Raw genomic sequence first — 13,037 nt, 5'->3', positions numbered from 1 at the left:
GGACCTTGAGAAATATGATAAAATCACTACCATCAAAAGCATATTGAGAATGTGTGCGAGACATGTTTGAGGTGTAGGTTTCATGGTTTATTCATAAACCACACAAAAGTTTTTTTAAGCTGGGATTTTAAACCATGTGTTCAATTGTACGCCCTCAACTGTACGCTCCACAACCACGCAATTCCACGGATTGTTCAAATAGATGAGAAATAAACAGAGGAAAGTGGATTAGTTTCTTCAAGAATCCATAAACGTAATGACAGCCGAGGCCCTTCGCTTTGAGGACGCCTGTCAATTACCTTATCCCACTAAAGGATAATCATGGAATCAAACGTCAGACTGAGTTCCCAAGTCAATGCCAGTAGTAAGATGTCACATTGTTTTCCCCTTCAGGTGCCTTGTTATGTGGAGCTAGATATATATCCCAATACCGTTGGGATAACGAGGCAGTCATTTATTCATCATTTCATACTCAAGACTTAACATCATAAACATATCCAACGAAAATAAGCAAATGAATAAAAGGGAAGAACACACCTCCAATGGCAATGTGAGAAAAGGGCTTCATGATATTTACTCCGCCTCTGACAGGAGGAAGACATGGATGGTACAACAATTTCTTCCACAGTCTTCAATAATGCAAAACTAGAAATGAAGCTGAACTGTCAATCCCAGCCTACCCCCTTCGGTCTCTGAGTAAACAACCAGGTATACACGAGATCAAGGCGACAGAAAATCAGAAGAGAACAGGGCAACGAAAAAGTCAAACGCATCGCCAGAACCCCGCTATATGAAAGAGGTAACAAAGGGGGCAAATAGGAGGAGAAAGCCCTTTTGAAAAACGCCAAAACACGCTAAAAAAACGCCGTACAGAGAGTTAGCTAGTAGAGTAGGAAGAGTAACTAGTGCAAGGAAGTATGGGTATGTATCGTTAATACATAGATAGAAGAAACGTGTCTACTCATTTCCGAAGCGATCCCATCTTAGATGGCTCCTTGACTGGGCCAGGTATGACCATTTGAAAAGCCGCTCTATCTGCATAATACATAAAAATGAAATACATCAGCATGTTGGAAAAGTGACGGACGGAATAAAGAGTATATTATAAAGACAATATCGAATAGAAAAACAAAAAGGACGGGATGGGAAAAAGTTAATGAAATCTTACCATTCTCTGAATCAAAGGCAATCGTAATATCATCATGTTCCCCGGGATACTCAGGCATGTCTAGACATACAAAGCCCGCAGCAGCATCGTTGTCCGGCTTGGGCAAGGCGAACTTGGCATCGACAATTTTGACACCAAATTTACCAGAACGATGGTTAAAGCTTTCGAATACATCTGTGCTCTTGAGGACAAAGTTCATGCACTGCCCGTGGCTGAAGTCATGGAAGAAGGCCACAAGTTGTACAATTTTCTCCTGTTTGAGAATTTGAATGCGGACTTTTGTTGCTTCCCATTTTTTGTAGATGGGGACTACCATTCGACGGCGGGAGATTGTGAACAGGGAGGCGAAGCTAGTAATTGGAAGAGAAAAGATATTGTGTGTTAGTAGAAGAGTGTTACGAAATACGGGAATAAAAAAGTCTGGGCTCATTGATGGCTTACCCGTCAAAAAGTACTCTAAAGTTCGTGATGGCTTGCTGGAACATGTGAAGATCTATAAAAAATAGAAATATATTAACATCGCTTCAAGCGCAAGAAAGGGGGCAAGAGGAGAGGGATAAAATTCATCTAACCTCGTAATGCGGTAAAATTATACCGTCGAATGATTGGTGTTGTTTGAGATGTCTTTAAAAGCTTTGTCATATTACCTGTGGTTTCCTGGGGGCACCAAATTTTCCGCCACAGAAATCCCCAAATCCTGGTGGGGTGGCCTAAGAATACTCATCGCAGTAGGATTATTGACATCGAGGGAAATTTTAAGCTCCCCAGGACCTACGTTGAAAACAAATAGAATATACGAATCAGCAAGCCTGCTCAAACCACGATTGTGCATCCCATAGGATTGTGCACCCTCTGCGCCTTTCTCACGTACCAATATTGATCCTATCAGTCGCCGAACCCCAGTTTGACGTTACGAAAATGCGAAGATGTTCAGACAGTACCGTAGGACTGTATGGATGCTTGGGATTGATAGGGTTGTTATTTATTACCGCCACAGACGGTGCGGAAAATTGTAGTAGAGAAGAGGGCTGGGAGAATGGAAGTCCCTGTCCATTATCTGCGGGCTGTTCTATCGAGTATGACCGCATGGGGATGTCAGGAGTCTTCACCTCCCCTTCTAGCGGCGCGATACCAAGCAGCAAAGAGTGCATCTTGGCACGTTCTTCTTGCTCGTGAAATGTTAACAGCATGGAGCGGTTTGCAGCGCTGTTGCCCGGTTCCTGTATTTTTAAGAGTAAAGCTGGTGCGCCATCTTCGCCTCGTAGATAGCCGAAGACAATTGGTGTGCCGTTACCCATTTCATGAGTGACACTGCTGAGCGTCTTCACTTTCGGACTCGACACGGCGATAAACCGGAAACCCCTATGTGCCTTGCGTGTGCCAGTGCCTTCCGAGAGCGTCACAGATTTTTCAAAAAGGCGTATTCGACATCGCGGGCTGGGTTCTGGGGGGAATGCTTTGGTGGGGTTCGAATCCATATATTGAAAAACTTTCAAAACGTCCTCGAACAGAAGTGTTTCACCCGCTGCCGGCTCTAGGGCCTCTTCTGTTTTACGGGTATATTCCACAATCTGCCATATCATTTTAAAGTCCGGTTGCTCGAACTGGACCTCCAATTCAAATCCGCGCGGGAGGCGTACTCGCATTGATAAACTTCTTACTTGCCATTCTACATCGGCCCATGTGGGGCCTAGCTTCTTATCCCCCTGTATTGTGAGGTTGACAAGCTCGTTTTGGCTCGTGATTGATGCGATTACATTCCAATCAGTTCGATCTCGGATAATCGATAGTACACAAGGGATCGGGTATTGTTGGGAGTCATCTTCACTGGAACTCAGGTATGCCTGCACAAACATCCTCCCATAGCTGAAAGAGCGGCTCGAATCTCCCAACGGCATAACATCGGCAATTTCAGCTGCCTTTCGTGCTGTATCCACCAGCATTGACCGCGTTACCTGACCAGAGAGAACAGCGGATATGTCGGGCGCAAAGAAAGGATATCGTACCCATATGGATGCATCAGTTCCTCGAGAAAGCTCCACTTGTTCCATGGCTGTTGCAAGGATATTGTTCCGCTTCATCGACATAGCCAGCGCACGTAGGTTGCTGAGAATCGCCTGGTGGACATTCATTAGACTCCTCAGCCTCTGGTCGCCAGCAGTTATGACTACAGCACCAATGGTCTCCATGCTCACATTTCCGAATCGAGATAGCTCAGGATGTTGAGGAACAATATGTTGGTTAATCCACCAAGCTTTTGCCAAATTAAGCACGCCCTGTCGGGTCTGATCAACATTGGGTGGAGAATTCCTCCCACCGCTTGATGACTGCTGACGTATGGACGCATCAACATCAGCCCTGCCCTTTAAGAACCACCATACGCTCGCCCTAACCCACTCTGTCAAGGATGTTTCCATAGACGGCTTGACGCTTTCGGCAGCATTGCTAAATATATCGTTATAGAGTGAAGCCCATGTGGTAAAATCAGACAGTGTGTCATTGCTAACCACATTAGCAACGTTCCTCCACCTTGAAGAAGCTGGGCCTCTCTCATTCGTTCGTTGAGGGCCATCAGTATTAGGTGGGGCTTCTCTGAGTTTTTGTTTGGGTTCAGGTTGCAGTTGTGCGTGTGAGGATTTTAGATATGGTGGGGGTGGAGTATTTGGATGTGACGATGAATCGGTAATATTTGTTGATACGGTTGTTCGAACATTCGACGAATTATTATCACCAGTGGATTGAATTGCGCCGGGCAAAGAGGATAAAAAGTCACCCCAGAAACTGTCTCTACTAAAGGTGCACTCGCTTTCTTCCTGAGATTGATTTAGAGTAGGATTCGTGGACGGGCGTAGTAGGAGCGGGAGGCCACCCTCTTGTGACGTCGGGCTTCTTAATTCGGGCTTTGCAGGACTCGTAGGAGAATCAGACCGTGCCTTCTGCAGTGCTATGCCTTCTTCTGCCCGCATCTTCGCCTGAACACGGCGGGCAAAGGAGTTTGGGTCGCCGTCTTCCCGGAATGACAGCCGAGATCCAGTGGTATTCTCGATACCAAGGGATAGAAAGAAGTCGGCTTGATGGACATTCTTCAGCAGTATGGGTTTCTCCCTTGGTTCATCCGGAGGTTTTTGGCCGTTATAACTTCCACCCATATAAGATGTGTCCTTGGAATCTGATAGTGACTCGTAGGGGTCATCATTCTCCGATTGAGAATATGACCCATTTGTGGCATATGAAGTGGTAGACTGCGACCTGGATCGATATAGAAGAACATCTTTTGTAGGCAGATCAGCTTCATCGCCCCCTTCCCCGATAATGTCAGGCCCATTGCTGCTAAAGGTCACCTTTAAACCTTTACGGCCTTGCTTCTTGGGCGGGTATATCGAATTGGAAATTTTTGAGGTTTGGGTATCGGAGCAAGCCAAGGAATCGCTTAAATCTGGCCATTTATGTGAAACGGAGACATTGACATGAGGGTTGGTTTGGTGATGATATTGCGGCTGGTTTTGGTGTTGTTGGGAGGGTCGTAGCGGAGGTGGGAAGGAGTTAGAGAGGGATTGACAGGACGGGGAGCGGTGGGAGCCCAGGAAGTCATCGACCTGTTCATCTCGAGAGAACTTGGGGCCCTTGTCTTTAAAGAACAGTTTGCCGCGCCATTTGCGTGCCTTGGATTCAGCACCGGCAAAGGGGCTGTCCTCTGAGGTTTCTACGACCATGCTCGAAGACGGTAGCAGTAGCGGCAGCGGAGACAGCAACAACTACGCAAACTCCCACAGGCAGGATTGGATGTGGATGAACAAACATCGGAGGAAATAATACAGAGTCGAAGGACTAGAGTGGTCGGCGAAAAGCGTGCACAATGTCGTTGTTTACAACCCCCTGTGAGCGAATGGAGTTGGATAAGCAGGTCTCACGTGTAGAACAGGCTTGATGAAATAGTAAAATTGACAACAAGATTGACAGGGGGTATTTAAATTTTCAAGGTCAGCAAGGCGAAAGTTGTGGCTGGAGAGAAAGAAAAAAAAAAAAAAAAAAAAAAAAAAAAAAAAAAAAAAAAAGGTGAAAGAGAAGAGAATAAGAAAAACGATTAGAGATGCGAATAGAACAAACACTGCAGTTCCTGAATGCAGCGTGGCAGGGAGAAAACGAGATTAGACCAGATTGTATGTACTTGCGCCTAGGTACATCGCGAACAGAATTACGAAGGAGAGGAGAAGTGGTGCCTCAGGTGAGCTCGACAGGCAATACGAAACCACTTGAGAAAAAGTGGAGCTGGTGTGGATTGAGAGAGTGTCCAGTTGGGCGAATTAGTGATGGAGATTGTGTTTGGGACAGCAAAAGGAGCAACACCACTAGAGCCAATGGCGGGGCCCAGAGGATAAGGCACGGTGCTGCTTAAGTGCTGCTAAACAGCTGCTAAAACTCTGTTGTTGGACTGGACAGCGGGGGTGCCAGACAGAGAGACCTTGCTAACCATGGGACGAGGTCAGCCCTAGACCCCTATGTTTTAATTAAGGATTAGGGAGGGGGTTTAGTGGCTCGTTAAGCGGTGATGAAAAAACAGGGTCATCCATGGGTTCCAACCCGGCAATCAAAATCACGGAGGGTTAAGTGCATGAACAAGTCTGAGCAGAGGAAGAATAAATAGCATTCAACGGGCCTCCTAACGTTGCAAAATTTGTAATTAAATTCCTCTTGTTCCTTGCAGGTGCTCGTCTCTATGTCTGTTATTGCAAACCTGGTATGCTACATCAATGCGTTTCATCAATGGCGCATTACAGAGGGCACGCTTGATCTTCCGGTATAATATGTATAGCATCCAAGGCAGAACCCCTTCATTATTTTGCAGCGAAATGCCATGTGTCAACTGTCAAAGCTCCATCATTCTTCCATTTTTCAAACCTAAGAATAGATTACGAATTCTTCTACGTGCTAATACAATCTCTGCTCAGAATTTTTATGCAAATAAATCGATCGTTATATCTGGAACCATTCTATACATACATTCTGGCTGTGTTTCCCTTATCGTCGAATATACCCAGAAATATCCATGGGTCACTTGAATGTTGTTCTTCAATGCCCAGGTCCATTCACCTGCTCATACTCACATCCACTTCCATCCCCCTCACGCAGTTGGTATGTAACGCTAGATTCAGTGGACCTCATCACCACGCCGTTACGCTTTTTTTTTTGTTGCCATTGATCCTGTTGCTGCCGTTGTCGATACTCCTCTGGTGTGATAATAGCCACTTCACTATCATCTGAGCTTCTAGACTTGCTAAGTGCGTCTTCCAGCTCTTATCCGCCCTCTGCAGGCTATTGAGGTCTCGCCGTGGTTTTTCTCCATCCGTTGTTGAGCGTCAATGCTTGTCCGCGATTGCTGTCAGAATTTTTGTCTGCCTCATAGCTGGGCCCACGATCCGCACCGCTGCCCCCCATATGCATTTTGATGATTGAACGCATGGTTGGGACTGAGGCGCAGATTGTGCTCACGAAAACTTCAAGGGAAGTGCAGAGTTCTTCGGCGGAGGAGTGCCTGCTGTTGTGTTGTTTTTGATTTTTCATTTTTATTTCATTGTTAAGACGGAGCAACGGCAGAAATGGCTCTTCCTCTGCTTTTGGAAAGAAAAGATAACGGACAACTTGGAGAGGTACACGCCACGAAAAATTCAAGTGGGTTGCTGAGGGTGATCGTATGGGTTACTCGTCTTGTTATCGTGGTGCAGAGTGTCAGAATACCAACGCCGAAGCAGAAGATCAAGCCAACTACAATATCACGTTTGACAGCGTCGCTCGCTAACATTTTGACATTTCATCATTCAGGGGGGGATTTACGTATTACCTACTCTTCCGTCGATGAGTAATTTGGATTGTCTTCAGAATGGGAATCGGGAAGAACTGCGAGCAGTATATCGGCCACAATGTGGAACGTGGAGTTGAAATAATTGAAACCCAATATATCGACGCACACAACCGGGAACGTTGAGCTTCACATGACCGAGATAGGCGCGCATATGAAGTTTGTTGTCTTCGGCAAGTCAGTATTTATGCATCCCGTTTTATTCCTATCTTTTGTCGGGAGGTCCATGAAAGGGAATGAAAACAACAAGAGTTGCTGCAACTCCTTGGAGAAAGACGCTGCTCCCAATGGCATACAGGCACTTCATTTGCGTCGGATTCGAAGCTAGTCGGACGTAGAGGAGCACCATGCTGGATTTGGGAATCTGTCCATGCGTTAGGTTATCCACGCTCTTGCCGGTGAAATGAAAAGGGGGGAAAGTTGGTGAACACACCCAAGACCTACATGGTAGAGAATTTGCGACTCCCACGCCCACTACAAGAGAGGGATGTTAGTAAGTATACATATGTCGCTGTTTTCCGATATAAAGTTTTATGTGTTGACAGCTCAGCCATGCGGCGACAAATTCCTAGAAGAGAAGGGACATGCCCGGAAGCGTCACAGTTATGCCAAAGGCGGCCAACTTCTAAATGAACGAATTCATCAGTAAGAGTTGAAAAAAAAAAAAAAAAAGAAGAAGAAGAAGAAGAAGAAGAAAAGAAAAGCAAAAAAGAGAAACCCGAATCGCCCAACACAGCAGCCAACCTATTGGCAGTGGAGCGGAGACTCACAACGGTGCCAAATATGAGGACGTTGTCGACCCCAAACTCAGCCTACCAGAAAAGACTTTGCATAGAACCGGCAATATTCAAAAAGAAATTCGCAAGTCAACTCAGTTGAAAACAAGACCTTGCGAGATCTGAGGGATTAGTCTCTCCTTACCTCAATGAGATAACTATCACAGAAATCCCGAAAATGACATAGCAGCCGAGTTGTAGGCTCGGGTTGCCTCAGTGAAAACCATTTTGCGAGGTACAACAAGAAGACCGTACAAATTGATTTGGCAGGTGAATATGCACGTATGGCCCGGTTTTCAGAAGGATCGAATATCACCCACAACACATCATCAGGGGAAGTCAGGGAGGCATCGGTCTATATAAAGTAAAAAGACAAGCATTCCATGTTTCCATCTTGGATACACGAGAGCAGATATACATGGAGGAAACAACGGTTGAGAACACAACAGGAAAAACTTGCTGCGTGTTGGTCATCCCAGTGACTGACGGTATAGCTAGCCCTGACGGGGCGCTGTTGTCATTTACTTTTAAAGGCCTTGGAACAACGTTGCTCGCAAAAAACAATGCGGCCGTGGACAACGGTCGGATCTACAGTTGTTATACTCCGTACGATTCCTTCAGGAAGCCGATGGAGTTGAACCTCACAACGCGTAATTCCCCCCACCGTGATGTTAGGATGCTTGAATTCTACAGTGTGCATCTTTACTTTCCGTAGCAAGGGTGCTGGAAAGGCACGGACTGTTGTTTAATAAAGGCTGGTCAGCATGGTGGCAAGAGGAACACTCACTGTCCTGCGCTGATGCAGCCAAACCGGTCGTGCAGTGCCACGCGATCCGAATACGCAGAGACAGCTTCTCATCAGCAATATTCTACAAAACGAGTCAGACCTGAAAATACGAAGTACGAGAATGCTGAAAAAATTATTCACCCACATTGTGGGCCAACCTTTCCGTATCCCGTGGTAAGCAAAGCCCGCCATTACCAAAACGTGGATGTCAGATGACGCTTATGTTCTTATTTTCTTATTCTCCGTGTTTAAAATACTTCAAATTTAACAAATCCACCCCAAGCTGTGCTCCGCGAGATTCATTTCCACCCCGGATATTTTCCCCTCCCCCCAAAAAAAAGGAAGAGATAAAAACACCATTCACCAAGAGAGATTCTCTCATCTGGTGACTGGAACAGACTTGTGGCGAAGCACTTGTAGGCTGTGGAGTTATCAGGGGCGGGTTCCACGGGCGCATTAGCCGCTGTAGCAAGTTACAGGTTGAAAACAACACGCTAATCGTTCATAAGTGCAGCAGCGGATATTGGAGCAATGCGAGTGCCACCGTGTTTCATCTTTTGTTAACTCCAGACGCGGCTTTTGGGTTCCAATTAAAACAGCCCACGGTAAACCCTGGCCATATTTCACGCCAGATAAATTCTGGACCAGTGGGGCCAACAACTTTGTCGTGTATCTCAGCTCTACTCTCCGGACTAGTAATATACATCTCTCACTGCTTTCTGTAATATTCTTTAAAGCCCATGTTTTTCCTACGGAAAAATGGCTTATCCCTCACCTCAGGGAATCTGCTGGTTTGTTTCCGTCGTCGCCATCTGCATGATGTGTCAGTTGCCCCTGCATAGTGGCAAGCAGTCCCACTTGTATTTAGAAATGTCGTGGATTACTATTAGTAGCCAATTTCATCGGGATTTGAATTGATAGTAGCCCATGGATTCAACATAACTTCACCTCACAAATAGGACCATGGGCAACATACCATTGGGAATTTGCATACGCCGTTCTAATTCCCGATTTCTGTCGTCCTGGGAGGGGGTTCTTAATATCCTTCTAGTTTTCTTTCAAGTTCTATTGTTGTTTTATTTATTCTTTTCGTTTTCTTGTATCTACTGTTGAAACCCCTGCAGATTAAAGGTTCACGAGAATTTTTATCACAATATCGATTTTATACCCCAGGCAGGCAGATAGTTAGCGAGTAGGGCAAGGATGGCTCAAACATCCCAGAAGCAGCAACGCAGTAGAACGTGTGTCGCACGTCACTTCCAAGGTGGAAGTGCACTATGATCTCTCCGCATCTCTTCTTGGCAAAGAGTTGACGATCACGGAAGAGCAGGAAGCAGAGCAGCGTTTATACAGATGCAGTTTATGAAGCCCATAAACTCCAAGGAGCACGTTGATACCCTCTTTTGTCATTTTTGAGAATGTATGGTTTTCTTTTGAACTTCCGTCTTCCTCCCCATACAAAATAATGACCATCATGACGATACCTGTAAGTGGCTCACACGGGTGCCGTTCGAGCCCTGCTAGAAAAAGGTATTTTACACACCTCCCAAAAGATGGCTCAACCAAGACTGCGGAGAAGTCCTTGTCTATAGAACTGAAAGCGGAGAAGGAACTGATCAGTGTGTAATTTTGTATCCAAAGTGCATCCCTGCAATACATCAACACCTTCAGCACACTGACGAGGCAGTGACAAATCCGTCCGATGAGAATGGCGACAATATTGGGAACCATTCAAAGAGGTCAGGGTAGAAGAAAAACCACACACATCCCTTATCTACCTCGTTTCACAATTGAACGGTATCTTCAAACTCCTGTAAGATCCCCAAAATCGCTGTGTCCTCATAGTGGCAGGGCAGCCTATAATGACCTCTTACGAACCAAGTGTCGACGAGTACCAATCTGGCGAACTCCAATTCTATAAAATTTTCAGGGAAAACGGCTGGAAACCGCAGATGATATACCACTGGTGGTCGATATTGGAGAAGAGAAGGGCCACGCGATTAGCCAGATAAAGCGCTACACTAGTGAGGGCACCAAGGGCCGATTCATTCTTCAGCAACGAAGATTGTTGTAGACGATATCACCGAGGACCTGCCCAGGATTGAGCGTCAAACATACTGCTTTTTCAATATGCAGCCTATCAAGAGTGCGTTCACTGGCCTTATTGAATTCCCTTCTCTTTTCACCTATCTTTTACCCTATGATCGTTAAAAATGTGTATGGAATAATAGATGCCACAGTCTCCTACCTTCACCGCATATTCCACGACTGGCCCGAGGCCATCTGTGTCGAATTCCTGGGCGACATCGCATCAAGTATCACAGACAAGACTCGTCGGGTTGTCATTGCAGATGACATCGTGCCCGAAAAAGTTGCAGATACAGAAGATGCATGGATGGATCTAACCATCATGACGTTGAACGACAAAGCTTACAGAGAAGCAATCGAAGATCCTGCTGAATAAAGCTGGATTCAAGCTGATGGGGGCATTTGCTGGGCCTGGAACAAATTATGCAGCTGTCGAGCCTTTTTTAAAGTGAGTGGGCAGTGGGATAAGACCGTGGGCGTAAGGATAAGGATACCTAGAATGTACCGTATACACATATATTGAAGTAGAGAATATTATTTCGTTTGCTAAGGCAACCGTGCATTGGGAAAGCCTCAAAATTCTGTCATAAGCTCTTGTTTGGTGGGTGGTATTTCTGGCGGCCATACTCACGGACATGCATATATCCATTATTCCTTGGACTTTTCACCAACCAGTCGTATAACTAACATCCTGTTGGGTCATCACTGCCCTCCTGGATTAGGAAGAATCAACAAAGAAACATTTCGGAGTTTGACGGAGAGTCGATAAGATTTTTCCTTGTTTTCTTTTTTGATGTTTCCGGCCCGTTACCATTGTGCGAGGGAGCCGCTCGAGACGGCATTTCCCCTTCCCACCGAGTTAATTCTCTACTTAGTTACCATTCATTGTCCAGATAGTCATACTAAATAACGTAGTTAATTCCCAACCGAGAGAACCACACAATTTTTTTATCTACTAATTCAAAACCCGCTACTACCTAACAAGTAATTATGCCACCAATTCAAATTAAGAAATCCTCAGATTCTCTTTTGAGAGAGGGAAGAATAGAGTGTGCAATCCTTGCTTTAAAAATAGCCTCAATTCACAAAAGCTGCACACCGATTTGAAGTTTCAAATGTTATCCTACGTCATAGACTTAGTGATTGGCCTGCACAGGTGAATTTACACGCAAATTCATATATAAATTACCTTCAGTCGAAGAAAACATGCTTGTTCAATGAATGCTGAATTTAACTAAATGAGAATTACTTCTTCAAGCCAGCATTTGTGGAGAATATGATCAACTATTTTCTCTCATGATGAAATCATACACACCTCATCTCACCAAAAAGTATCAAGTTTAGTGACTCGGAGTTTAATGTCATTATTTTAGATACTATAATTCTAAATAAGCTTAGTGTAAAGATTTAAATAAAGAATTATAAAGAATTAATATAAAATCTTAACAAAGATAATTATTAAATATAACTTCAATTTGAGAATATCTATGATTTTGATAAGATTAAATTTATAATAACTTTGTAAAATGATTAAAATTATCATTAGTATTAAATATTATAATTAAGTAAAGCTTTTAGTTTAAAAATTAAAAATGAGTCATAATGATTGAATCAGTTAATATAACTATCAAATAAATTTTATTCTTATATATCATTCACAAAAATTAAAAATTTTAAATATTTTTTAATAAACTTATGAAGTAACTGACTTAATATTGATTTTAATTAAATTATAGATAGTTAGTATAAAAATTAAATAATTTATAAACTATTTATTTTATAATTGTAAATTTATATAAAGTTGATATATATTTATTTCTTAAAAGTTATTTTATTGTAGAATTTATTTAAAATTATGAAAAAAAAAATAATTATTAGTTTCTATTTATTAGTATATTTTTTAAATCTATTATAATTATCAAATATAAATATTTTTACAGTTTCAAATTAAACTTATGAAGACTTAGTTAAATATGATTTAAATTATTAAAAGGCAAATTTCTTAGATATTATCATAGTTAGAGATCTTGTCAAGGTATTTTCTTGGCACTGCTCTCTTCTCTACATGACATTCATACTTCTCCATCTTTATACAAGATAATTGTATAAATCATCAATGCAGAAGGTTATGAGAATTACATCACTCATTTAGAAGACGCTCTTACCCCCTCTAATCAGATAGAACAGCATCTCATCACATTTCATGAAAAGTAAAAGTTTGATAGAAGCTCAATATAAATAGCTATCTGCCTGACTGTTCATTCTCAATATATCAGCACAAATCTTCATATAGTCACTTCTATCCTCAATTTTAGTTATCTCTTCTATTTGTAGGCATACACTCATCTGCTTTCTTAACTA

The 13,037-nt window shown here is 43.4% G+C and overlaps 3 protein-coding genes across 3 annotated transcripts; 1 reads left to right on the top strand and 2 right to left on the bottom strand.

Annotated features, from left to right (window-relative positions):
* Window positions 1-961: 961 nt before the first annotated feature.
* On the bottom strand, window positions 962-4,881 carry PAAG_12282 (hypothetical protein; the record flags this gene model as incomplete). The annotated part of the gene is made up of 6 exons (XM_015847794.1): window positions 962-1,035; window positions 1,169-1,518; window positions 1,610-1,661; window positions 1,764-1,792; window positions 1,816-1,939; window positions 2,040-4,881. The coding sequence occupies 6 exons, from the start codon at window positions 4,879-4,881 to the stop codon at window positions 962-964; spliced, it is 3,471 nt and encodes a 1,156-aa protein (XP_015702590.1).
* Window positions 4,882-6,481: 1,600 nt separating this feature from the next.
* PAAG_06833 (hypothetical protein) lies at window positions 6,482-8,780 on the bottom strand (the record flags this gene model as incomplete). The annotated part of the gene is made up of 7 exons (XM_015846031.1): window positions 6,482-6,846; window positions 7,012-7,193; window positions 7,322-7,389; window positions 7,470-7,499; window positions 8,412-8,539; window positions 8,589-8,670; window positions 8,730-8,780. The coding sequence occupies 7 exons, from the start codon at window positions 8,778-8,780 to the stop codon at window positions 6,482-6,484; spliced, it is 906 nt and encodes a 301-aa protein (XP_015700466.1).
* A 1,938-nt stretch (window positions 8,781-10,718) lies between these two features.
* On the top strand, window positions 10,719-11,052 carry PAAG_06832 (hypothetical protein; the record flags this gene model as incomplete). Its single annotated transcript, XM_002791240.2, has 2 exons — window positions 10,719-10,734; window positions 10,820-11,052. The coding sequence occupies 2 exons, from the start codon at window positions 10,719-10,721 to the stop codon at window positions 11,050-11,052; spliced, it is 249 nt and encodes an 82-aa protein (XP_002791286.2).
* Between the last annotated feature and the right edge of the window lie 1,985 nt (window positions 11,053-13,037).

This window comes from Paracoccidioides lutzii, assembly GCF_000150705.2.
Source record: "Paracoccidioides lutzii Pb01 unplaced genomic scaffold supercont2.20, whole genome shotgun sequence".
Taxonomy (NCBI): domain Eukaryota; kingdom Fungi; phylum Ascomycota; class Eurotiomycetes; order Onygenales; family Ajellomycetaceae; genus Paracoccidioides; species Paracoccidioides lutzii.
This window is presented reverse-complemented; position numbering and strand designations above follow the sequence as displayed.